The sequence below is a fragment of the Myotis myotis genome, unplaced genomic scaffold (genome assembly GCF_014108235.1).
Source record: "Myotis myotis isolate mMyoMyo1 unplaced genomic scaffold, mMyoMyo1.p scaffold_m19_p_22, whole genome shotgun sequence".
NCBI lineage: Eukaryota > Metazoa > Chordata > Mammalia > Chiroptera > Vespertilionidae > Myotis > Myotis myotis.
Genome location: NW_023416327.1, coordinates 2,359,247 through 2,386,339, shown reverse-complemented (window position 1 = coordinate 2,386,339; position 27,093 = coordinate 2,359,247). Strand labels below are relative to the sequence as shown.

Genomic DNA, 27,093 nt, shown 5'->3' with positions numbered 1-27,093 from the left:
TGACTGGGGCCGGGATCGAACCTACAACCCAGGTGTGTGCCCTTGACTAACTTCAGAACATGGGCTGGTTCTCTAACCACTAAGCTCACCCGCCAGTGTGGGAAACAGTATTTCCACCTGCAGGCGGGAATGCTGGGAGTCATGGGTGCAGAGCCGCTGTATGTTGTCCCCATTTTATAGCAGGGCCTTGAGCCTCCTGGGATTTGGGTTCCCCAGGGGCCCAGAGCCAATCCCTGCAGACACGGGACCCTATCCCACGCATTTCACTTACTGGTCTGTCGGGCTTTTAAAAACACATATGAGGTTAATAAAATTATATATTTCTACCTACATCCCAAGAAAAGAACAGAGTACAGAGAGAAAGGAACCCAGTGTCTGACCACAGAACATTCTGGACTCCACGCCGTGGCCGCCACCCCGCTCTGCCCGCCCGCTGGCAGGCTGCACGCCTTCACAGCGGCCACACGGATCCAGGCAGCACTGCTGTCCTCCCTCATCAGCTACGCAGCCCGGCCGGCTCTGTGCAGGCTGAGAAGTCAGCTGCAAACAGCAGCGAAGAAACACCGGGAGGCCAGTGGGCTCTGCAGTCAGCCGCCCCCCCCCCCCTGCTGTGATCGCAAGGCTGGAGGCGGTTTCCCAGCCTGGTCATCTCTGCACTGTTTACCAAACTTCACCTCGGATCTGCCTGTGTGCATTGCTAAAGGGCAAATGTGTATTCACGCGAATAAAAGGCGGACCAGGCCAGAAGTCAGGGAGTCTCTTCAAGAAAGAGGCTCCCCCTGGCCCCCACGCCTTCTAAATTCTTATTTCTTGTCCAGCATTTTCATTTGTGTGTCGGCCCCTCCTTCAGAGCCTGAACCCCGCGCGAAGGTCTCGGCATCAGGGAGCTCTGAGAATCGGCTGTGCCCTGGCACCAGGTTTGCCCGAGATCCAGGATGGAAGGAGGGGCATGAGCAAGATGCTGGCAGTGACAAGCCCACCACCCCAAGGCGCGCAGCATAAACTAAGGACGGAGGAGGAGAGAATCCACGCCTCGGGGCCTCCCAGGGCCGGGTCCCAGGGAAAACCCGTTTGGCTTTAGGGAAAGCCGTTTGCCTGGCCTGGGCTCCTTTGTGGGTGTCCTGGCCCCTCCCCTGAGCAGTTGAAGGGCAGCCATCAAGTTCCCTGGCTCCTATGGCCCAGGACACTCAGCTTTCCTCCTCTGAGAGGCGAGTCCTGAGCTCACCCCCGGGGCTCACAGGGCGGGAGCTGGCCGGCTGCGGGGCCTCCCGCCCAGTATCCCAGGCCCCACCTCTGTGCCTCCCTGACCGCACAGAGCGCCCACGTTCTCTCCTCCTCCTCCGAGAGGAAGCGAAGCCTCCCGCTGGCAGAGCAAACGGGGTTCAGGGGACCGAGGCTGCCAGGGCGCGGCGGCAGGCAGTTCCCGTCACTGTCAGGCCCGGAGGCACCGCCTACCGTCTGGAATCGCCTTACACACTCGGACACAGACACACGAGCACGTGAGGAGCGGCTCATTCCCACCAGCCCGCCGCGTCCGCCCCCAGCCGTGTCCGCAAGGCCTCGCTCCGCGGCTCTTCGGGCGCCAAGCGAAATGAACCTGCGCGGCCGCCCGCCGCCGGCCCTCGGAGCGGCTGGGCTCGTGGGGGGAGGCCCGCCCGCCGCCCACTCACCGTGGACACAGGTCTCCCACCGTCTGCAGAGGCCGTCTTCCAGCGAGCACCCTGGAGGGACAGAAAACAGCGGGTCAGGCCTCGGAGCAGCTGTGAGCCGGCCTCCGCCCCCGGCACACGCAGGTCATCTGGGAGCCAGAGCGCCGGGCCCAGTGGGTGCGAGGCCCACGCACACATCCCGTCCCTCCGGCCGTCTGCCGGGACCTTCCAGGGGACAGCTGGGGGCGTGAGGCGCACCTTCTCCGCAGACACCTTCTTGGCGGAGCCTCTGGGGCCAGCCTGCGGGGCTCTGTGGGCACCGTCACCCACAGGCCCTCCTGTGCCCGCCCGCCATGTGCACGCCCCATGCAGACACGCCTGCCTTGTTCCAAGCATAGAAAGAGGAGGCAGAGGGAGACACGTGTGCAGAGGAGAGACAGACAGACAGACAGGTGCAGATCCCCCCAGGGACCACTATGCAGGGGGCATCCGTCAGAGGCGGCGGCCATCCTGTCCTGTGCTCTAGTCCATCCTCTCCCCATCACCATTCATCCCCCGCCTCTCCCCCTCCTCCCTCCCTCCCCGCCTGCTGTCTGGGTCCATGATTCTTTCTCTTCCTTTCTTTTATGTTCAACCCTCCACCCTCCCAACAGCCCCACCAGAGCTCCCTGCCAGCTCTCTGTCCAAGAGTCTGTCTCTATTTTGCTTGTTAGTTCAGTTTATTCATTAGATCCCACATATGAGTGAGATCATGTGACTCTTGTCTTTCTCTGACGGACTTATTTCACTTAGCATGATGCTCTCCAGCTCCCTCCATGCTGTCTCACAGGGTAAGAGATTCTGCTTTTTACGCCTGCAGAGTGTTCCCTGGTGTAGATGTACCACAGCTTTTTATCCACTCGCCTACGGAGGGGCACGTGGGCTGCTTCCAGACCTAGGCTGTTGTGAATGACGCTGTGTTGAACACAGGGGTGCATAGGTTCTTTCCAATTAGTGTTTGCGGTTTCTGCGGATAAATTCCCAGAGGTGAACGGCCGGCCCATAAGGCAGTTCCACTTTCAGTCTCTTGCGGGACGCATGCTGCTCTCCCCCGGGCATCCTGAGGCAGAGAAGGGACAGCATGCGTCCCCCAGGGGAGCCGGCGGTGAGGCCGCAGGCCCTGACCCATGTTCACACCCGCCCAGGAGGCCCGGGGCCACCAAAGTCCCAGCTTCCTGCAGCGCTGGCGGCGGCCTGACTGCGCCTGCCCCTCCAGCTGACGGCGCCTCTTCATCCAGCAAGCTCTCCCACAACTTGAAGCGAAAGCTCCATTTTCCCAGAACAATGTGCTCTCCTGGAAATCGCGTTTCCTTTTTCAGTCTCCCTTCAACACATCTCACTTACGTCACCCCTGCACCGACCAGTCCTCAGCTCCACGCGTCCCCCCGCCACCTTCTCACTGGTGACCACAGCCCTCCAGAGGGTGATGAGGAAAAGGGAAAACAACCGACAGGCAAGCTGCACCGGGGACCGTGGGGGAGACTCGCTCCCCTCTGTTCCCCAAAAGCAGTGACCGTGAGAAAGTTACTCGCCCGCCCAGCCTCGCCATCAGGGGCAGGAGAGGCAGGACCAAATTGTCACCCCAGAGACTGCTGGGCTCCAGGAGATACCCCAGGACGCCCTCCAGGAGCCAGCCGCACCCCAGGCCCCTCTCTGGACCTGGAGCAGCCCGGAGCCCTGCGAGGGCCGGAGAGCCTGAGGAGGCAGCGAGCCGGCCGCGGACCCGCGGGCAGTCAGGTTCTGTGCCTGTCAGTGGGATGGAACGAGGCTCTCAACACAATGAGTCCCCGAGCCCTGCAGCCCCCCAAGCGCGCACACACACTAGTGCCTCCCCAGGAGCCAGAAGCCCCCAAGCACAGAGCGGCAGGCCCTGCCACCTCCCAGCCAGGCTCAGAGCTCCCTCCCTCCTCCTCCTCATCCTGAGGGCTCCCTCCTCCTCCTCCTCATCCTGAGGGCTTGCCTGGTCTCCCTCCACCACTTGGGGCAGGATCAGCGAGTGGGCAGCTGTGTGCAGCCAGGAAGTGGGACGGACAGGAAGTGTTGAGGGTGTGAGGAACCTGGGTCTGTGAGGAGCTAGCAGCCAAGGCCCACAGTCTTAAGGTGAGGCCCAGGGGACAGGGACAGAGCCAGCTGGAGGCATCACCGCAGGAGGGAGCCCAGGAAGGAACCTGATTTTCCCGCCTCCCCAACGCCCACATGGTCCTCCCCGATCCTCCCCCCTCCCCAATGCCCTGGTGACCCCATCGCCAGCAGACAGCGGCCAGACCACAGGATGAGAGACCAGCCTCAGCCTGAGGCAGTGGAGGAGGACAGTGAGCCCAGGCCACGTCCCAGCAAAGCCACCTGCTGCTCCGGCTCCTCCCCAGCTCCACTTCCTGTGCAGACACCTGACACAGCCGCCTCACCCTGCTCTGCCCTGGACCCATCAGCGCGCACAGCATGGCTCCCATTGAGCTCCCTGATAAAGAGAGTTCTTTCCTGTAATATTTGCTAGTTCCACCTTGAGCTCATAAATTTAATTAGTTTCTTCAAATTCTAGTAGAACTGCTTTTGAAAACACAGAAAAGCCATCATTTTAGAGCTGGTGAGAGAAAATATTTATTCCAGCTTTGGAAACACTCAGCTTCCCACACACTGCACAGAGGAGGCACCCTGGGCACACTCCGGGGGGGAGGAGGCACCCTGGGCACACTCCCGGGGGGGGGGGGGGAGGAGGCACCCTGGGCACACTCCCGGGGAGGGGGGAGGGGAGGAGGCACCCTGGGCACACTCCCGGGGGGGGGGGAGGAGGCACCCTGGGCACACTCCCGGGGGGGGGGAGGGGAGGAGGCACCCTGGGCACACTCCCGGGGGGGGGGGAGGCATCCTGGGCACACTCCCGGGGGGGGGGAGGAGGAGGCACCCTGGGCACACTCCCGGGGGGGGGGGGGAGGAGGAGGCACCCTGGGCACACTCCCGGGGGGGGGAGGAGGAGGCACCCTGGGCACACTCCCGGGGGGGGGGGGGAGGAGGAGGCACCCTGGGCACACTCCTGGGCGGGAGGAGGACAAGGGGTTGTCCAACTCGGTGCAGGCAGTTCCGGCCTCCCCGCAGGCTGCCCCACAGAGCATGCAGCCAGGTCTGGGAACTGCACCTCATTTTGAAAGTTTCTAGACTCTTCTTTGGTTTATCAAATAATTGAGAGCAAAAGTATAAACATTGATTTTCTGTGGTTTCTCTCTAGCACCTTGCCTCCTTGCTGGGCTGTCAGTCTGTGGAAATCCACTCACGGGCAGTCTCAAGTCGCCTCCTGGTTCCATTGTCTGTTCCCGATTAGGGTCTAGTTTCGAGCTTCCCGAGAGCAAGCACGGTGGCCTTGCTTTATGGCTCTGGTGTGGCAGGCGGGAGCACATTCACACCTACGCCTCCACCAACAGAGTGATGGCTTTATAGCGGCCTCTGTCACGTGTGGCAGGTCCTGGAATTCCTCCGAGATGAATCCCCACGCCCCACGCAGCGAGGCCACGGGCTGCGCCCTCTGCTGTCGAAGCCTCTTTCCACACGGCGGGTCCCCCACGGAGGACGCGGGCAGACATTCCTGGACACCAGCTCGGGGCGCGCCCGGAGTGCAGTGCTGCACATCATCCCGTAATTCAGTTAGTGAACTTGGCATTTCATTGCCATTTCACAGCTGAGCAACTCCCCTCTTAAATCCGCCCTCGGTGGTGTTCCTTCCGCTGGGAAAGCAGTGAGTGTCCTGGGCCCGCACCTCCCGGGGCCCTTCAGTGTCGGTCCCTGACATCCGGCGACATGTCCCATGACCAGCACCGGCCGGGTTCCGACCACGAAGGGGCTTTCCATAAATGCCCGTATTTCATCCTCACAACAGCCTGCGAGGCAGAGACCCCCATCTTACAGAGGAGGACACAGAGGCTGAGAGGTTACGTGATCTGCCTGAGGCTGCACAGCCAGTCACGGGGTGGGATTCGAATCCAGAACTGATCCTGACCCCGTGGCCAGGCCAGACCAGGAGAGGCTGTGGGAGCCTGCGCTCCGGCTTCCTGTGTGTCAGTGCCGCTGCCCGGGGAGCGCAGCGCGCATGTGAGCGTGAGTGTCAGGGCGCTCCTGGCCCCGGGCTCCCCGCGCCCTGTGATCGGAAGTCCTCGCTGGGAGGGAGCAGCGGCTGGTGTTGTCTGGTGTTGTTGCCGCTCTGAGGACTCCGCTGCCACAGCCACAGCCGGTGGCCCTGGGTCTGGCCTGCCGGCAGCAGGTAGCATCTTCTGAAAGTCCGAATGCCGCGCGGCATCAGTGACGCCGTGGACACCTGCCCGTCCCGGCCCCGGCCCTGCCACCCAAGGTCGGGCGCCCTCCTCTCGGCGCCTTCTGCCCTGGGCATGAGCGGCACTTCCACAGACGGGGCACGGGGCCCCGCGAGGTGGGCGCGCACAGGGAACAGCGTCGGGACCGAAAACCTGCCTCGATTCCCAGGAAACGCTCGGTCCACGTCCGGCTGCCAGTTCACAGGCTCTGTGCAGTCTGGCTACCAAGTCGTGAGCTTCAGTGACTTCTCCTAAGGGCCAGCCAGGTGGACGGGAGAAAATCAAAATACTCGCTCAGGGTTCCAGGGGTGAGAACCAGAAAGGGCTGCAGGGCACAGGAGGGGGGTGTGCAGGGCCCGGAGCCCAGCGCGAGCAGGGCATCGCACACAACCTGGCTGATGCCCGAGACCACAGCTGCACTTTATTACAGCCTCACTGACAACCGCCAGCTCCGATCTAATCACTCACAGGCACAGATTCCTGAGGAAGAAAGGGGACAGTGTGTCTCTGTAGCTGCAGTCACATTCTTTAAAAAATAAAACTGGGTCTGTTTTCTAGATTTTTCATTCGTTCCAAGAAACCAGGACCCTTATTTTCATATTCAGTACTGATTTCTCCCTCTTCTCTGGGACATCAAAGAGCAGTGCACACACAGGGGGCGGGCGACTCCAGGCTCTGCAGGGCTGCTGGGGGTGGGGGGCGAACCCACCAGCAAAGGCAGGGTCTGCCCACGGCACCCTCCAGCTGACGGCGGAGCAGCCCTCAGCCCTCCTGCCTTCTCAGCCTAATGATCACAATCTGTCTGAATCCTGCAAATCTTTCTGTCTTCTTCTAATATTCATTTACCCTCTGTGTGTCAAGTATCTATAATAGTAAAAGGGTAATATGCTAATGAGACCCAACAACCTTCTGGACGAAGCGGGGGCTGCAAGGGAAGCCGGTGCCGCCGTCGGGAGAAGGAAGGCCTGCTCTTACATGGATTTTGTGCATCGGGCCTCCGGTTAAGCACTGTTGTATGCAGTGCTGCTACGTGTTGCTAACCACTCTGTTGGTTGCCAGCCAGCAGCTAACGGCCCAGCAGGGAAGGCCAGGCCTCCAGCGCCCCCACGCCGGAGGCCACAGGGCAGGGATGGAGACACAGGCCGGCCTCCCACGGCTGGTTTGGTCTCACAAAGCCCTCTACCAGGCCTGCGTCCGCATGGCGCTCGGGCTCGGGGCTGCGTGTTCCTTCTATGGTAACTAAAATGCCCGGCACGTGACAAAAGACAGGATGGGTGACTGCATTACCTAAAAATAAAAATGAAGACATTTTTAACTCCTGCCAAGATGGCAGAACGTTTGGAATCACAGCCTCTGCCTTGGGGGCAGGCAGGCGTGTGTGAGCCCCAGTGTCTACCAGCCGCGCAGGGCGGGGCCGGCACGGAGGAAGCGACTGGCACTCCCCCAGGGCTGGGTCCCGTGTCCTTCACCTGATCCTCAGCCTGAACACCAGTCTCCCCTCCTCCTGAGCTGCCCAGGCCTCTGCCAAGGGCAGTCAGGTGGGAACATCCGGCTGGGGGTCTGTCAGGCCCACGGCCCTTCCCCGCGGGCACTGTCCCCCACGGCACTGTCCCCCGCGGCACTGTCCCCCGCGGGCACTGTCCCCCGCGGCACTGTCCCCCACGGGCACTGTCCCCCACGGCACTGTCCCCCACGGCACTGTCCCCCACGGCACTGTCCCCCACAGGTACTGTCCCCCACGGCACTGTCCCCCACGGCACTGTCCCCCACGGCACTGTCCCCCACGGGTACTGTCCCCTACGGCACTGTCCCCCACGGCACTGTCCCCCACGGCACTGTCCCCCACGGGTACTGTCCCCTACGGCACTGTCCCCCGCGGGCACTGTCCCCCACGGCACTGTCCCCTACGGCACTGTCCCCCGCGGCACTGTCCCCCGCGGCACTGTCCACCACGGGCACTGTCCCCCGCGGCACTGTCCCCCACGGCACTGTCCCTCACGGCACTGTCCCCCACGGCACTGTCCCCCGTGGCACTGTCCCCCACGGCACTGTCCCTCACGGCACTGTCCCCCGCGGCACTGTCCCCCGTGGCACTGTCCCCCGCGGGCACTGTCCCTCATGGCACTGTCCCATGCGGCACTGTCCCCCACGGCACTGTCCTTCACGGCACTGTCCCCCGCGGGCACTGTCCCTCATGGCACTGTCCCATGCGGCACTGTCCCCCACGGCACTGTCCCCCACGGCACTGTCCTTCACGGCACTGTCCCCCACGGCACTGTCCCTCACGGCACTGTCCCCCGCGGCACTGTCCCCCGCAGCACTGTCCCCCGCGGGCACTGTCCCTCACGGCAATGTCCCCCGCAGCACTGTCCCCTGCGGGCACTGTCCCTCACACCACAGTTGTGGGAAACAGTTTATTGCCTTCACTATCTGATAAGCGTAGACAGAGAACCCCCCCGAAGGCTGGGTGCCTTTGAAGCCCTAGCAGAGGTCGGAGCTAGGCGCCACCTGTTTGTCCAGACAGTGGTAGCTGAAACTACTCCCCCAATTATTATTATGTAAATCCTTGCTGATGGGCTAGTCTGCCTGTTGCCAGAGGTTGCCTGCCTAAGGGCTATGCTATGGGGGTATCCCAGATCAATAAAAGCTTGGTGAGGCCTGAGCACGGGAGGAAGTCCTTCCCCTTGAGTTGGATTTGCCCGCCTGGTCCCCCAATATTTCCAATTATCTCTTGTCTTTTCATTTTCATTTGTGTGCGGCTCTGCTTCCAGTTCCTGAACCCTGAACCACGCGGGACGTGGGAAGGAAACCCTCAACACACAGCCCCGCTCACCAGGCTCCAGGCCCCTTCCCCCACGGCTCTGCCGCCTCCGCCTGAGGCCTGGGAGCAGGGAGCCCAGCGGGTGTGTCTGGGCTGGGAGCAAGGCAAGAGCAGGGCTGAGAGGCCGGCCCTCAGCTCCCTTCCCCACAGGCCTGCCCAGGAGCACACACCCAGCACACACACCTCGCCGGCGCCGACCTCCTCCATCTCGGGAGCCAGGAGCCGTTCTCATTGTCCACTCGCCTCGTCTGGGGGAACCACCCCCTCTGTAAGTTTATACGTGAATGTTTGATTCATCACACACACACCCTCCCCTGTTAAACACAGGGATAGCCAATTAGAAATAATTTCCGGCCCTGGCTGGGTGGCTCCGTTGGTTAGAGCATCATCCCTATACACCAAGGTTGTGGGTTCCGTCCCGGTCAGGGCACATGAAAGAACCGACCAATGAAAGCATCACTGAGTGGAACAAATCAATGTTTCTCTCTCCCCTCCCCCCCCCCCTTCCTCTCAAGTCAATAAAAAACATTTTTACAGTTGGAATAGCTGAGCTCCCCACGTGTCTATACTTAACCCTGACATGGAGGGTCAGCCAGACAGTGAATGTGAGTGAGAGCCGTCCAGCCGGGGCCTGGGCGGGGAGCCTCCCGCTTCCCGGGAGGCTTGGTCACATCACGGGGTCTGGCCAAGAGGATTCTCCCAGAAGGTGGGAGAGGCCGGGGCGGATTCCAGCTCAGGACACACGCAGCGCCCAGTGTGGGACATGATCGACACGCACTGTGCTCACGCTCCCCGCCCGTGGGAGGCACTGCGTTCTCCATTTTAAATCTGAGGAAACTTGGACTCAGCAACTAGACTGAAAAGGGGGCATGTCGGCCATTCACTCCTAGGAGGCCAGGTCCTCCCTCCTGCCCGGGAGCCCCTCGCCACTGGCCACCGCCCCCGGCCTCCACAGACGGACAGCAGTGCCCGCGGCCTCCACAGACGGACAGCAGTGCCCGCGGCCTCCACAGACGGACAGCAGTGCCCGCGGCCTCCACAGACGGACAGCAGTGCCCGCGGCCTCCACAGCGCAGTGCACTGGAGACTCACGGCATGCTCGCCTCACATTGTTTGTGTGTTTTTCCTGCCTCCGGTTTCAAAGGGACTTTCAGACGTCAAAGGAGCAGTAACAAGAAGTGAAGGGTCTGGGAAGTGGCCACGTCCTCCGGGGAGAGGAAGCAGCAGGCATCGCGTCATGTCACCCCCTCCTCTGCGAAAGGGACGGAGGGTCAGCTTCAATGCAGCAGAGAGAGAACTTTCCAGCACCTGGTGGTTCCCACCGGCCCCAGGGAGGGGAGGCCCCACAGCACGCTCTGACCTTTTAACAAATCGCTGCCAGCAGCAGGTAAATGCCCGTGGAGGGCGTCTAGCCCAGCTGCCCTCCAGGCACCGCTGTCTGAGACCAGGCGGCAGCCTCCGTCCCCCGAGCAAAGGGCCATCCGAGGGGGAGACTGGCCAGGGTGACCCGGACAGCAGCCCAGCCGCAACCCCACCCGAGGCCAGCACGGTGCCCAGCGCAGCAGCCGGGGGCAAGGCTTGCGAAGGGCTCGAAGGCTCAGCTCCAGCCGGCTGGACGGGCGGGTGGCCCCGGGGTGTGTGGCTCGGGCGAGGGGGTGTGGCTGGCTGGGCAGGAGGCAGTCCTTAGAGGGCCACACGGGAATCGAGTGAGAGTGCCGGCACGTGCTGGGCAGCCCTGGAGGCTGTGTCGCTGTGTGCCGCCTGCTGCCCCCCGGGGCCAGCTCACCCCTCACCACACCCAGGGTCTGCCCCATGGCACTCAGTTCTGTGCAGGGAATTCACCTCTTCTCGCTATTGACTTCGCTTCACTTACTCCGCAAGGAGACCCCGGGCACCTCCACAGTCGCCGAGTGGGTCCCTGACACTGGCCAGGGCTCCGTCCGGGGAAGCCAGGCACGTGTCAGCCAACCCCGTGCCCAGCGAGGGGGGCACTGTGCCAGCCCTTGGCTACGTGAGTGGAACCTGTGCCTGAGCCACCCGGAGGGCAAGGCCAGGAGCAACCCGGACACCCTGGCCCCGGGCACTTGGAGGCAGACACGGACCGCCTGTGCCTCGTCCCCCGGAGGTTTCCCTGCGGATCCAGTTCCTCCGTAAATAACACAAGGGCGGCGGGGCCCAGGCCCCCAGGCCTGCAGGTCAGGAGAAGGGACCAGAGGCACAAAGCAGAGCCATGTCCGTTACCCGACAGCATCGAGCCGAATCCGAGGCCGCGCAGACACCGGCAGGCGACCCCCCAGTACTGCCGGGTGCCAGGAGGACGGCCGCTGCCGGTCGGCCAAACCCACGCGGAGCCCACAGGGGTCCAAGGCCAGCACAGCCACAGCGGTGGTTAAAAGTTGGCAAACTGAGCGCCGGCTCGCAGTCCCTGGGCCCCGGGAGGCTGTGGTCAGTGCACCCTAGACATGGCCGCTCCCCACTCCGGCCCCTGTGGACCCCGGTCCCCATAAGGCCCCTCTGGCACCAGGTGACCCAGACACCAAACCCCACCCCAACCCACTTGGCACTGAGGCTCCAGTGTCACCCTGATGGAGCCGCTGCCAACCACACGTGGAGACATTGCCCCTGGAAATGCCCCTGGAACCCCACAGCCCCATGGGAACTCCTGGAGAGGCAGCAGGTGGGCGAGAGCTGTGTGGTCTCCATGGCAACTCAGAAAGACCCTCCTGTCTCTACACACAGACCCAACTCCATCTGCTGCTTCACTCACGTGGGGGGGCAGGGGAGGACACAGCACCCCTAATATTGGCTGCTTCTGAGCCGAAGTGGAGCACACCCCTTAATTAAACAAACACCCCTTAACTAAACAAGGGAAATACAGTCCCAGGGGACCCAGGCCTGTGCTCGGGAAGAGCAGAGCCCGCTCAGCAGGGACCCCGGCCTCCCTCACCCTGAGCGGGGCACGAGTCTCCCTAGGGGAGTCGGAGAGTCGTCAGGAGCCGCTGCTGTGGCCTCTGCATCCGAAGCCACCGGCCGGAGGAAGGGCGGCGCCTGCGCACCCGGTAGCGCAGCCCGCACTGGGGACAGACAAGATGCAGGAGCGTGAGCCCCGCAGGCCAGGGCAGGTGCCAGGGGTGCTCTGAATGCAGGGGCTCCTTCCGTGGGGCTCAGCGAGGGCTCCCTTTCCAAACACCTGCGAGAGGGTGCAACTGTGATCTGGCCCAAGCCCTCGGCCGCCCCTCCCGCCCCAGGCTCTGCTCCAGCCCCGGCCACAGCCGGAGCGAGGCCCCACTTGGCAGGCGGCCTCTGAACGGAGGCCAGGCCCTGTGCACACACCAGAGCTCCTGGGAGTTGTCCAGCTCTGGGACGGACACAGCGTCCCCACGAGAACTGCCAGGGAGGCTGAGGAGGTGGCCAGCTCACCCGGGGGGACACTGAACCCCAGGCGTATGGTGTGTGCCCAGGCCCTGGGTGGCTTCCAGCAGGTGCCTGCCTTCTGGGCTTTGTTCCTGGGAGGCTGTCCTCCTGGTCAGGAAAACGCTCGCTCTGCACCAGCTGTGTCCTCAGAGCAAAGTAAACAAACCACAGGCGCGGCCCTGACAGGCGGGGGGGTGGCCCGTCACCTGCTGGCAGGCGTGCGGCTCCTCCCGGTGGAGGCTTCACCGCTTTACCCGCCGTCCTGTGGCTGCCACGGAGCTCTCCCACTGACCTGCGTGGAGGGAGCGGGCCCCGGGGCACTGCACCCTCCCAGGGGCGGGTCTGACCTCAGGCCTGACCTCTTTTGCTCCCAGAAGCATCCAGATTAGAAAGACAAATTGCATGGCAACCCCACCCGCCAGGCGTCGGCTTCGGGACCTGCCACTTGCACGGAGCCCCGGGCCCCTGTGTGCCCCTCTGGAATGAAGGCATCTCCCGGCACAATGCTCAGGGCACTGAGGCATCTAACAGACAGAAACAGCTGCTTCTGAGGACGTGCTCGCAGCTGCCGGCGGTCTGGGCACCGCTCCCCGCGGTCGGTATCAGAGGCTGTGCCCGCCAACGGGCTCAGTGGAAGTGCCAACCTATGAGCCAGGTTCGATTCTGGTCAGGGCACATGCCCAGGTTGCAGGCTCGATCCCCAGTAGGGGGCGTGCAGGAGGCAGTGATTCTCTCTCATCACTGGTGTTCCTCTCCTCCCTCTCCCTTCCTCTCTGAGATCACAATTAGAAGCCTGAAGCGCCGCCACCCTGGAGGCTCGGAGGGCCGGTGGGCGCGGCGGCACCTGCTGTGGGCGAGGGTTTGCCCCCCAGGGCCTCTCTGCACCGTGCCCAGCCCATGGGCTGGCACCAGCTACTACTCCGTGGTGGGCAGGCAGGAGGGGAGCCTCCAGGTGCAGGACACAAATCGTGTGAAATTCAGGCGCCTGGTGCCCTGAGCCCACCTTGCTCCCTCACCGACCTGCACGGCCTCTGAGAGTTTCCGGTCACCACGGTGACCACGGGCCCCGATGCAGCGGCGTGGCCTCGTCTAAGGCTGACCGACTCGGATGCAGGGACGCCCACTCGCCTCACTTTCGATGAGGCGCCCTACCAGGTGCGGAGAGAACAGCTCTGAGAGCAGAAACCGACAGGACAGGCACACACTGTTCAGTTAGAGCCGAAAATAACCCGGCTCGCCAAGAAAGGACCGGCAACTCCACTGGAAAGTCTTTAAGAGAAGGCAGCTGCCTCCCTTCCTCCCGCCTCCCGGCCAGAGCGCCGCACAGGTGGGAGTCTGCGCACGGAGACCTGCCGGAGCTGCACTCGCTCGGTCCCGGGTCCCTCCACGGCAGGCGGCTGGTCTGCCCAGCGGTGCGTCCTGTGCCCGCAAGCAGCACTCTGAATGGCAGCGCTGCAGGGCCCGGTCCTCGTTTTGCTAACATCCCCCCTCGCAAACCTGACACGTAAATAAATCTCAGACGTCAGCGGTCACGTGGCTCGGGCATTTGTCCCTCAGTTCCTGGAAGCCAGAACTTCCCAAAGGTTCCAGAAGTAACAACCCAACAATTCTGATGAACATTGAGGACATTTTCCTAAATCCCCGCTTCGCAGCACCTGCTGCGGCGGAAAAGCCCGGTCAGCCCTGGGGCGGGGCCCAGCACAGCCCTCCCCATGCGACGTGGACACGACGTGGACACGACGTGGACACTGGCCACAGCAGCCGCCAATCTCTACATTTTCTTTGGGTACAGGAGACGTTGTGAAAAGACTAGTCTTACACGTGCACTGAAAGGCTGTAACTCAAGCCGACACTTTTCCCTGATGCCCAACCACAGCGGGCTGATCGCTTAGTCCCTCCACCTCATGCAGATTCAGTGTGGCCCCAGGCATGCAGAATGAGGGTGGGAACCTGACCCTGAAACTGCATTTTAACTCACACCCGACCCACCCGGTCACGCCCTGATGTGAGAATCGTGTGTCAGACAAGGATGCCCTCTGGGCAGATGCCTGGGCCGAGGCCACACCGCCTCCCGCGAGGCAAGTCCCTTTAGACCAGCGGTTCTCAACCTGTGGGTTGCGACCCCTTTGGGGGTCGAACATATTGTTTTTGTGACTAATCACTATCCTTCAATTATGTTAAATTTGTAACAATGAAAATACATCCTGCATATCAGATATTTACACTACGATTCATAACAGTAGCAACATTACAGTTATGAAGTGCCGGAAGCCGGTCCATCCTTGCTGCTTGACACAGTCACTGCAGGATAGAAACATCTGCACAGCATATGTTTCAAGGGACCTGGCGTATATAGCATACTGTTCTTAATATGTTTGCTCCCCTTAGCACTGTGTGTTTTAACCAAGGTCACCTCTCCGAGAAAGGTTGTTTCCCCAGGTAGGAATTTTTCCCTGAAGTCAGGGAGGGGATGAAACTCCTTAACTAAGTGCCAGGCGGGTAGTTAATCACTACAAACAATCATGCTTAAGCTACATAATCTTTACTCCCTGGAATGGAGATAAGAAACGCCCTAACCTTTGTAATAGAAATTGACAGGATTAAAATCAACTGGTATAAATACGGATGTAACAAAACAATAAACAGCAGAACTTCACTGGAGATCCGGACCAGAACTTGGCTGGAGATCCTGGCTGGAGATCCTGGCTAGGCTGCTGATCAACTGAACACTATCTCCGTGTCCTTCCTTCTTCGCCGACTCCGTCTACACCTTTGGGGACCCCTGGACCTGCTGGGGTTGGACCCCGGCATCTGGCGCCCGAACAGGGTTCCCTTAGGTAAGTCCCCCCGTACTTGGGACGGATAGGACTGCACTGTAGGGTGCTGCAGACCCCCCCCCCCCCATAGAGAATAAGTAGGGTAAGCGGGTAGTTAGTACAGAACTTAGATTGACAAGATGGGTCATACTGAGTCTAAAGAAAAAAGACTCTGTATTAATCTTTTAACGCATATGCTTGCTAGCAGAGGAGTTAAGGTTACTCCCAGTCAGACAGAAAGTTTTATAGAAGACGTATGTGAATGGCTTCCTGAGGATGGAACTGTTAATTTAGAAACTTGGACTAAAGTAGGAGAGCAATTAAAGAACTATTACAGCTACCATGGATCTGAGAAGGTCCCGGCAGTTACCTTTTCTCTCTGGAATTCAATTTGTGAAACCTTGGCACCAGAGGCAAAAACGGTTGAACTTTCTCAAAATTTAAATAGTCCCTCGGCTCCACCCAGAGAGGATACATCATCATTGTCTCCAGCTCAATCTAAAAGCAATTTAGCTATGCCTAGTGATCGGGAGGAGAATAAATATCATAAACATGACCATTGGTCCTTTCCAGTCAGTAGAGAGGAGAATGGCCCTCCCATTCAAAACAGGCTCCCCAAATTAGAAAGGAAGCCTAAACCAGGTCCTGTGGCTCCTATGAGCTCCATGTCTAAATTTCAAAGGGCGATAAGAGAAGCTGAAGCTAATGGAGATCTTGAATTCTCACTCTGCTTCCCAGTTACATATGAGAATGAGTCTGGTGGGAATAGAAACCCCACCTTGGAGCCTATACCTTACAAAGTACTTAAAGAATTAAAATTGGCCTGCTCTGAATATGGACCTCTAGCTCCTTACACACAAACCTTGGTAGAAACCCTAGCCAGTAAATGGATGACTCCTTATGATTGGTCACAGGTTTGTAAAGCCTGTCTCTCAGGAGGCGATTACTTATTATGGAAAACTGAATATGAAGATCTTGCTAAGAAAGCTGTAGCCACTAGCGAAAAAACCAGAAAAGGAATAACCCTAGACATGATATTAGGAGAAGGTGATTTTAACACGGCTGAGGAGCAAATGAATATGCCCACAGAGGCACTTACCAAAGTAACCAGTTGTGCAGTAAGTGCCTGGAAATCCCTACCTTATACAGCAGGAGAAACAACCACCCTAACAGAGGTTAAACAGAAGGTCGAGGAACCATATCAGGATTTCCTTTCTCGCCTCATACAGGCAGTCAAGAGAGTAATCAATAACAAAGAGGCAGCTGATATCCTAATCAAACAACTGGCTTTTGAAAATGCTAATAATACCTGTCAGGCTTTATTAAGGCCGATTCGCAGAACAGGAACTATAAATGATTTTATAAAACAGTGTGCTGATGTAAGTCCAGCATTTATACAGGGTGTAGCTATAGCTGCAGCTCTCAAAGGGGAGACATACCCTCAATATGTACAGGCTATAGGACAAGCCAGCAATACTACAGGTAATAAAAGAAATATGAACTGCTACTCTTGTGGCTTATCTGGGCACTTTAGCAGAGAATGCCCAAATAAAAATAATAATACTCAGGCCAGATGGCAAGCTCCTCGACAGCCTGGAAATACATTAGGGAATAATATTAATCCTCCAAAAACCGTTTGTCACTGATGTCAGAAAGGATTCCATTGGGCAAAGGAATGTAGATCAAAATACCATAAAAATGGTCGGCCTTTAAACTCTACAAATAGCTCCCAAGGAGGTTATATCCCATCACCTCAATCGGGAAACTTGAGAAGGGGCCAGCCCCAGGCCCCTGCAATAATAGGGGCATCAACCTTCAACCCCTTTGCAAATTTCGATCAGTCAGTGACCTCTTCAGGGCAACCCCAGGCAGTGCAGGATTGGACCTCCACTCAACCACCCATGCAGTACTAACCCCAGACTCGCCAGTAGCAGCCATTCCTACAGGAGTGTCTGGGCCACTGCCTGAGGGAACTGTAGGTTTAATATTAGGACGGAGCTCCACCTCGTTACAGGGGATCTTAGTCATCCCAGGAGTTGTTGATGCAGACTACACAGGAGAAATACAGATTTTACTTTCCCCACCCACCACAACTATACAGATTCAGCCCAACCAGAGAATTGCCCAATTAATCCTGTTACCAATACATAAAATAGGGACAGCTGTTACCCAGGAAGCTAGAGGGGCCGGAGGCTTTGGATCTAGTGATGCAGCATTTTGGATACAAGAAATCCATGCTACTAGACCTACAAAAATTTTACAAATTCAGGGAAAACCAATTGAAGGTCTATTGGATACAGGAGCAGATGTTTCCTGCATAGCAGAGAAGGATTGGCCCTCTTCATGGCCCACGCACACCACCTCCACTTCCCTAGTAGGACTAGGCAAGGCATCTAATGTAAAAAAGAGTTCTCAGATTCTAACTTGGACTGATGAAGATCAACATTCAGGAACATTCTGTCCCTATGTAATTACGACTATCCCCTTTACATTATGGGGAAGAGATATCTTGTCTCAAATGGGAGTTGTATTATATAGCCCCAGTGATAGAGTAACATCACAGATGCCAGACACAAGATTTAATCCAGGAAAGGGATTAGGAAAGGAAAGTAATACCTCACACTCCTCGACAGGATCTGTAATTGGGGCCATTGCCCTTAGGACTGCTGATCCCATAGTCTGGAAATCGTCACAACCAGTATGGGTTGAGCAATGGCCCTTAACATCTGAGAAAATATCAGCAGCCCGACAATTAATTGATCAGCAATTAGCAGAGGGACATATAGAGCCATCAAATAGTCCCTGGAACACACCCATATTTGTAATAAGAAAGAAATCAGGCAAGTGGAGACTTTTGCAAGATCTAAGAGCCATAAATGCCACCATGGAAGATATGGGCTCCTTACAATCTGGATTGCCCTCCCCTGTGGCAATTCCACAGGAGTATTGTGTTGTTGTTATTGACTTACAGGATTGTTTTTTCACTATACCTCTTCACCCAGCTGATTGTCAAAGATTCGCATTCAGCATACCATCAGAAAACTTTAAACAGCCTTATCAGAGATACCAATGGAAGGTTCTCCCACAAGGGATGAAAAATAGTCCTACATTATGTCAAAAGTTTGTAGATCAGGCATTGCAAGTTATTAGAAAGAAATTTTCAGATCTATATCTTATTCATTATATGGATGATATTTTACTAGCTCATAAAGATCGGGCTACTTTACAGGAAATTCTTACTCAGACCATCCTTGCTTTAGAAGAACATGGTCTAAAAATAGCCCCAGAAAAGATTCAGATTGAACCTTCTTTTTCATACTTAGGCAGAATATTACATACCTCTACTATCACCCATCAGCCTCTACAATTAAGAAAAGATCATTTAAACACATTGAATGATTATCAGAAACTATTAGGTGATATCAACTGGGTCAGGCCATATCTAAAAATAACCACTCTTGACTTAAAACCTCTATTTGACATTTTAAAGGGAGATTCTAACCCTAAGTCTCCCCGACAATTAACTGTAGAAGGAGAAAAGGCTATAGCAAAAATAGAGCAGGCCATCAATAAACAGCAACTACAGTATCTAGATTATTCCAAATCTTGGGCCTTAATTATTCTAGCCACTAAATATACTCCTACAGGATGCTTGTGGCAGGAAGGACCATTAGAATGGATACATTTACCTGTCACTCCTAGGAAGATTGTACCACCCTATCCCTCCCTAGTGGCCACTCTCATTATCAAAGGTAGACGACGCAGTATCGAACTCTTTGGAAGAGAAGTTACTGAGATAATAATACCTTATAAAAGAGAACAATTAGACACACTATTACAATTTGAAGAAGAGTGGCAAATAGCTATAGGTAACTTCCCAGGACAAATTTTACATCATTTGCCAAGATCACCTATATTGCAATTTCTCTCCCTACATCCGTTTATATTTCCTATTAAATGTTCAAAAGAACCATTATCACCTCCTGCCTCCTTAGTATTCACAGATGGTTCCTCTAATGGTAGGGCAGTAACAATCATTGACTCAATAACCCATGTTCAACAAACTCTAGAGACGTCAGCTCAGAGAACAGAGCTTTTGGCAGTCATTTATGCTTTTGAACAATTGCAACAGGTTCCCTTTAACTTGTACACTGACTCTCAATATATAGTTAAATTATTTCCTCATATTGAGACCGCCTCTCTCCCACAAGGAAGAACAGCCATTTTCTCTTTGTTAACTCAGCTACAAACTTGCATTCACAAACGAGAAAAGGCTTTCTATATTGGACATATTAGAGCTCATTCCTGCCTACCAGGACCCTTAAGCGAAGGAAATTATCAGGCGGATTTACTAACTCGCCCAGTAGTTTGTACAGCTCTAGAAGAAGCCCGGCGGTCTCATGCCATTCACCATCAAAATGCTTCTGCTCTCCGTCTATATTATCGCATATCTAGAGAAGCTGCTCGAAGTATTGTGCGTGACTGCGGCCATTGTCCTACTCATTTTCCTAGCCCTGCTACTGGAGTTAATCCAAGAGGACTTAGACCCTGTGACTTATGGCAGATGGATATTACTCATGTCCCATCTTTTGGCAAACTTTGCTATGTGCATGTTTGTATTGATACCTTTTCTCATGTTATCCTTGCTTCTGCACGTACAGGAGAAGCCTTTAAAGATGTAAGTCAACATCTATTCCAATGCTTTCCCTACCTAGGAATACCAAGGGCACTTAAAACTGACAATGGGCCTGCCTATACCTCTAGAGCTTTTAAAAACTTATGCTCTACATTCGGCATCGCACATACTACAGGAATACCCTACAATCCTCAAGGCCAAGCAATAGTAGAAAGGGCTCACCAAACTTTAAAAACACAAATTAAAAAATTACAAGAAAATGAGTTTAAATATTCCTCTCCTCATCATGTTCTACAACATGCTCAATTTGTAATTAATATACTAAATGTAGATTCTGAGGGAAATTCCCCGATGTACAGGCATTGGAACCCTGATCTAACTAAACCTAAAGCCCTCGTCAAATGGAGAGACTTGCTTACAGGAGCCTGGAAGGGACCTGATGTACTTTTAACCCAGGGGAGAGGATATGCTTGTATATTTCCACAGGACGCAGACTCACCTGTGTGGATTCCAGACCGTCTAGTCCGACCTTATGTCTCACCGCCCGCCATCTCTGCCTCATCATAGCACACCTGACCAGTGCCCGTCTGCAGCAGATGTGCAGACCTGAGCTGGAACAATCTGTCCATTGGGAGGATCACATGTGCCTCCGTTTTGTCTTTCCACATGTCCCAGCTTTGCCCCACATCTCCTTTCCTTTTTCCTTTTTTTAAAATCTAACTACTTGTTTGCTGGTTCTTTGGCCTTTCTCCTTCTTTCCTGAACACAGCCTTTTCTAGAATCTCCCTACCCTACTGTTCCAGGAAGGGCATCTCCCTTTTATGCCGTGACTAGGGGTGTTTGGTATATGCCCCATACATGGAGTTGTCTTGGGCCAAGAGCCTGACATCCTGGGCTGAGAAAGCCCTGTTCCAGGACTCTCCTTTGTCCTGTATTGGCCCCTCTTACCCTTGTGTCAAGAGGGACCCTCTTCTTACAATCCAATTGCCCATAGCTGTTGCCTGAGCTCTCTGTTCATGCTGAGGTTGAAGCCGCATGGTGGCTGGTACCATGGATCTGTCTCTGGCCCAATGGCGTAAGCTGGGCCCTCTCTAGAGAAGAAACCTGAGTTCCCTATGATCAATGCCAGAGCCCCGCCAGCAGGCAAGGGGATCCCAAGGCAGTTGCTGGGCATGGAGGCCAGAGGGACATAGGCTATCAAGGAGACAAAACTGAACCTCACATCACCCTACTTGGCCCAGAGATGGCTGGTAGTCAACGACGGGTAAGACTCCACAGGGTGGGGCAACCTAAGACAGGCACAGTCGAGGGCCAGTAGGAGAAAACTTGGGGTGCAACAAAGGTGGGGCACAGACCCCCCTCCCCAATGGTGCAGGGGCTTGAACACTCGCCCCTTCTGAGGAAGGTCTCCTGTCCCCATGGCTGCTTCCTGCTTCCCATGCCCAGCTCAGATCGGGACCCAGGTAAAAGACAGAGACTGGCTGACAGCAGCTGCCCTCTCACTGCAACAGGACTTGTTTCCCATTTCTACCTGGGACCACAGGGAAAGAGGAAGCTGAAGGAAAGGGCTGTGTCAGGTTGCTGCCTTCTTCCCTTTCTTCTCCCTCTTTTTTCTAAACACTTCCATGCCTTGTAGTTCTTTTGTTTTCTCTTCTTTTTCTACTACCCTCCATTTTCCATATCAGCTGGATCCAGAGGGCACAGCTTACTCCTCCTCAGACATCGACACCACCATCAACCACGGCCCTGATGGACCCTTTGATGCAGCCCTTCAACTTGCTGACGCTTCGGGAAGCCTGTCGCCAGTGACGCCGCCCGCTAGCCAGACCAACAAAGACAATCAAACCAACAACTTGAGGACAGCTGAAATCCCTTGACTGAAGAGGCTGGCAACCTTCTACAGGAATGGGGCTCCTTGTGCACTCCATCCACTATGTTTATGGTTATGCTCACTGTCATTGCTTGCCAGTCCTCTTCTGAGTTTTAAACGGCCCAATCTGAGAGGTGGCCACTGATTTGCATGTGCTATCATTTAAAAAATAAAAAAGGGGGAATTTGCCGGAAGCCGGTCCATCCTTGCTGCTTGACACAGTCACTGCAGGATAGAAACATCTGCACAGCATATGTTTCAAGGGACCTGGCGTATATAGCATACTGTTCTTAATATGTTTGCTCCCCTTAGCACTGTGTGTTTTAACCAAGGTCACCTCTCTGAGAAAGGTTGTTTCCCCAGGTAGGAATTTTTCCCTGAAGTCAGGGAGGGGATGCCTCTCCTAGAAAGGTTGTTTCCCCAGGTAGGAATTTTTCCCTGAAGTCAGGGAGGGGATGAAACTCCTTAACTAAGTGCCAGGCGGGTAGTTAATCACTACAAACAATCATGCTTAAGCTACATAATCTTTACTCCCTGGAATGGAGATAAGAAACGCCCTAACCTTTGTAATAGAAATTGACAGGATTAAAATCAACTGGTATAAATACGGATGTAACAAAACAATAAACAGCAGAACTTCACTGGAGATCCGGACCAGAACTTGGCTGGAGATCCTGGCTGGAGATCCTGGCTAGGCTGCTGATCAACTGAACACTGTCTCCGTGTCCTTCCTTCTTCGCCAACTCCGTCTACACCTTTGGGGACCCCTGGACCTGCTGGGGTTGGACCCCGGCAATGAAGTAGCAACGAAAATGATTCTATGGTTGGGGGTCACCACCACATGAGGAACTGTATTAAAGGGCCTCGGCATCAGGAAGGTTGAGAGCCACTGCCTTAGACATTTCAACAAGGGAGACCCGCGGCGCTGAGTGGGCCGGCACAGGGGCCGGTGCTTGAGCTCTTCCGGTGTCAGTAGAGGGTCCTCTGATTTGGGGAGAGGGGCTGACAGCCCCCCTTCCCTTTGCCTGGGACGTGGCATCAGATCAGCAGCCACCGTGGAGAGTAAGTCAGGTCAACGCAGGGAGCCAGGCTGTGTGTTAGGCCCCCGCCTCCCACAGCGAGCGCGGCGTAAGTTCCCTGTTATTAATAGTCCACTCAGCACTGAGAGCACACCCTGAGCCACACGCTCTGAGCCTGGCGAAGAAGGATGTGCTGAGTCACAGACCGTGAGAGCAGAGCCTTAATCACTCCTGAGCCGCCGCCTCTGCCGCACCACCGGCCTCAGCTACGGGCTGGACGCCGGCAATCCGGATCGATGGTGGCGACGCCGCGGGACCCGAGCCAAAACATAATGGGCCCCGCTCTGCTCACACGCGGGCAGAAGCGCGTTAACTAAATACCAACCCAAGATGTAAAATCTTCTCTATGCGAGCGGCCCTTCAGAGGCACGGCCGTCCCCAGCCGCCCAGCACAGAGACGCAGGCAGTGCTCCCTGGACAGCGTCCACCTGGCTGCACAGGCTCCGCCACTGTGGCCAAGCCCTGCTGCACAGAGAGCCGCTGCCTCCTGCGTGGGGGACCCAGAGCAGAGCGCCTGCCCCCAGGCGAGGCAGCAGCCTAAGGGGGCGTGGGGTGCGGTGGGCAGCATCGTGTCTGGTCATGGGTATGAACTAGTCTCCAAAGGCCTTTGCTTGGAGTCTGACACAGGAAGGGTGGAACGGAGCGGGCCGCGCGGCGGGCAGACCGAGAGCATTAGGAAAGGCAGGTCTCATTCACGCAGCAGTTTGCAAATTGGCGATGACGCTTCCTAACCTGAAGCAGGAGGAGCCCCTGCCAGCACCCAGCTGCGCCAGCGGGGAAACTGGACCACAGACCTTGGCAACGTGGCTTCATTACGAGGCCCTGGGCTTCTCCCCGACGGAGCTGATCACACAGCACTAAGCTCCCGCCCCGCCCCCTCCCGTGCTGCAGCCGGGTCAGGCCCACCCCCTTCTGCAAACCCTGGCCTGATCCAGGTGTGGCCTGACCCTGGGACAGCGGGGGCCAGAGACGCCAAGAGGACTCGCGGTCATCTTACCTTCCTTCCTCTTTTCCCTCAACAAACTTTGAAAAGACAGTGAGCTCTCCGAAAACGTTCCTACTTTCTAACGAACGCTCTTTCCTACTTACAGAGCACATGCCTGTTTTCGTCACCTGCCAGGAGAGTGCGTATCTATCACAGAGGCCTGCGGGAGCCCACGGAGCACACGTCACAGCACTGACGGACAGTGACGGGGGGGCAGCCCCGCCAACAGCCGCAGCTCAGTGCTGGGCACCGCCTCGGGAGGTGAGTCCCGTTCTGTGCATCTCCGGGGCCGATATATGCGTGCATGATGCGTGTAACCCGTCCCTTGTCACACAGAAATGAGTTGTTTCTAGTGGCCAGACGAAAGCAACGCAGGCTCTGGGCAAGCACCTTGCACACGTGGGCAGGAAGGTTGGAGGTGAATTCCTGGAAGTGGGATTTCAGGTTTAGAAGTTTGTGTTTTGTGATGGACACGGCCACTCGCCCCGTAAGAAGAGGAGGTAACTCTACTCCCACCACCAGGGCATGGAAGGGGGGCTGCCCACACCCTCGTCAGCCCCCCCCCCCCCAGTGCCCTCACTGGTCACGCAGAGGGGGCATTAGCAGGAGCTGGGATCCGGCCCGCCCAGCCGCAGCCACCTGAGCACCCCCCACGGAGCCTCAGTGTCCTGGTGGGTTTAGACCCCTTTGCTTTCGTTTCACGTGGCACATGTTTATTTACAAAGCTGGTGAGGCTGAGAGAGCCTGGCCCATCCAGCAGCCATCAATCCGTCCACCCAGGAAAGCCGCACTGTGGCCGCCATTAGCAGGAGCACCAGCGAGAGTGAAGGCCTCTGGAGCAAACCCAGGGAGAGCTGGGGCCTGGGAAGGGAGAATGGGCCCTGGGACAAGGGGAAACAGGGCCTGGGACAGGGAGAATGGGCCCTGGGACAAGGGGAGACAAGGCCTGGGACAGGAAGAATGGGCCCTGGGACAGGGAGAATGGGCCCTGGGACAGGGAGAATGGGCCCTGGGACAGAGAGAATGGGCCCTGGGACAGGGAGAATGGGCCCTGGGACAGAGAGAATGGGCCCTGGGACAGGGAGAATGGGCCCTGGGACAGGGAGAATGGGCCCTGGGACAGAGAGAATGGGCCCTGGGACAGAGAGAATGGGCCCTGGGACAAGGGGAGACGGGGCCTGGGACAAGGGGAGACGGGCCCTGGGACAGGGAGAATGGGCCCTGGGACAGAGAGAATGGGCCCTGGGACAGGGAGAATGGGCCCTGGGACAGAGAGAATGGGCCCTGGGACAGAGAGAATGGGCCTGGGAGGCCCTGGGACAAGGGGAGACGGGGCCTGGGACAAGGGGAGACGGGCCCTGGGACAGAGAGAATGGGCCCTGGGACAGAGAGAATGGGCCCTGGGACAGGGAGAATGGGCCCTGGGACAGGGAGAATGGGCCCTGGGACAAGGGGAGAATGGGCCTTGGGACAAGGGGAGGCGGGGCCTGGGACAAGGGGAGACAGGCTCTGGGACAAGGGGAGACGGGGCCTGGGACAGGGAGAATGGGCCCGGGGACAAGGGGAGGCGGGCCCTGGGACAGGGAGAATGGGCCCTGGGACAAGGGGAGACAGGCCCTGGGACAAGGGGAGACGGGGCCTGGGACAAGGGGAGACGGGGCCTGGGACAGGGAGAATGGGCCCTGGGACAAGGGGAGACGGGGCCTGGGACAGGGAGAATGGGCCCTGGAACAAGGGGAGGCGGGGCCTGGGACAAGGGGAAAATGGGCCCTGGGACAAGGGGAGGCGGGGCCTGGGACAGGGAGAATGGGCCCTGGGACAAGGGGAGAATGGGCCTTGGGACAAGGGGAGGCGGGGCCTGGGACAAGGGGAGACGGGGCCTGGGACAGGGAGAATGGGCCCTGGGACAAGGGGAGACGGGGCCTGGGACAAGGGGAGAATGGGCCCTGGGACAGGGAGAATGGGCCCTGGAACAAGGGGAGGCGGGGCCTGGGACAAGGGGAAAATGGGCCCTGGGACAAGGGGAGGCGGGGCCTGGGACAAGGGGAGAATGGGCCCTGGGACAGGGAGAATGGGCCCTGGAACAAGGGGAGGCGGGGCCTGGGACAAGGGGAAAATGGGCCCTGGGACAAGGGGAGGCGGGGCCTGGGACAGGGAGAATGGGCCCTGGGAAAAGGGGAGACAGGCCCTGGGAAAAGGGGAGACAGGGCCTGGGACAAGGGGAGACGGGGCCTGGGACAGGGAGAATGGGCCCTGGGACAAGGGGAGGCGGTCCCTGGGACTAGGGGAGACGGGGCCTGGGACAAGGGGAGACGGGGCCTGGGACAAGGGGAGACGGGCCCTGGGACAAGGGGAGACGGGCCCTGGGGCAGGGAGAATGGGCCCTGGGACAAGGGGAGGCGGTCCCTGGGACTAGGGGAGACGGGGCCTGGGACAAGGGGAGACGGGCCCTGGGGCAGGGAGAATGGGCCCTGGGGCAGGGAGAATGGGCCCTGGGACAAGGGGAGACGGGGCCTGGGACTAGGGGAGACGGGGCCTGGGACAAGGGGAGACGGGCCCTGGGGCAGGGAGAATGGGCCCTGGGGCAGGGAGAATGGGCCCTGGGACAGGGAGAATGGGCCCTGGGGCAGGGGCCCCTCCCTCAGTGGGACCTACTTTCAGGAGAAACGGCAGGGAGACCCTGTCCTTGGTGCTGTTTTTGTGCAAATTCTGAGCGGCTCATGGAAGCCGATTGGCTTGGGAACCACGCTGTGGGAGAGGCCAGGAGACAAGCCAGCAGGGAGCTCCCGGGAGAGAGCCATGCACGCGCAGGCCCTAGGGCAGAGGGTACCCTGCGAGGTGGACTTCAGGGGGCCCTGCACGCTGGCCTCCCGGGTTCCAGGACACACTCAGCTCACAGACGGCTTTCAGGGACCGCGTGTGGCGCGAGCTGTGCAGACAGGCCTGGGGGAGACAGAGCCCGCCCCCCGTCATGGCCGTCCAGGGCCACCCCAGTGGCCGCGTCCACAGCGGTGCAGCCCCCGGGCCCAGGGCAGCTCCTGGTGTCCCAGGTTCCCTGGGGCCAACGTCGTGATGGCGGGTCTGTTCGCAAACAGCACAACCACAGAGATGGTCCAAAATCGAAGGGAGCTCAATGGCTTCCACCACTAACGCATGGCTGCAGCTCGCTCTGCCTTCCCGGTGAGCCCCGGTGTTTATTCGGATCTGCGACTCGTCCGCACCGGCCACGCAGAGGGCGCCCACGGCCAGGCGGCATTTGCTGGTGGAGGCGTTTCCTTAGGACGGGAAAGGCCCAGCCTGCGCCCGGGCCCTGAGGCCTTCAGGACCCTCGTTCTCCGACACCCACACCAGCCCCCACCCAGCCCCACAGCAGGCAACTCAACTGCATAGCGGTCCTGCTGGAGGCGCTCTGCGGCCGGGGGGCGGGGCTCCCGGGGCGGGGCTCCCGGGGGCGGGGCTCCCGGGGGCTCCAGGGGCGGGGCTCCC

The 27,093-nt window shown here is 57.8% G+C and overlaps 1 protein-coding gene across 1 annotated transcript in view; it reads right to left on the bottom strand.

Moving 5' to 3' along the window:
- The window catches only part of LOC118679016 (receptor-type tyrosine-protein phosphatase N2-like), a 296,986-nt gene that overhangs the window by 256,336 nt on the left and 13,557 nt on the right, over nt 1-27,093 (bottom strand). The window contains exon 2 of the mRNA XM_036355245.1: nt 1,671-1,721. Within this exon, the coding sequence (XP_036211138.1) occupies nt 1,671-1,721 (51 nt within the window). The remainder of the gene's footprint in view (nt 1-1,670; nt 1,722-27,093) is intronic.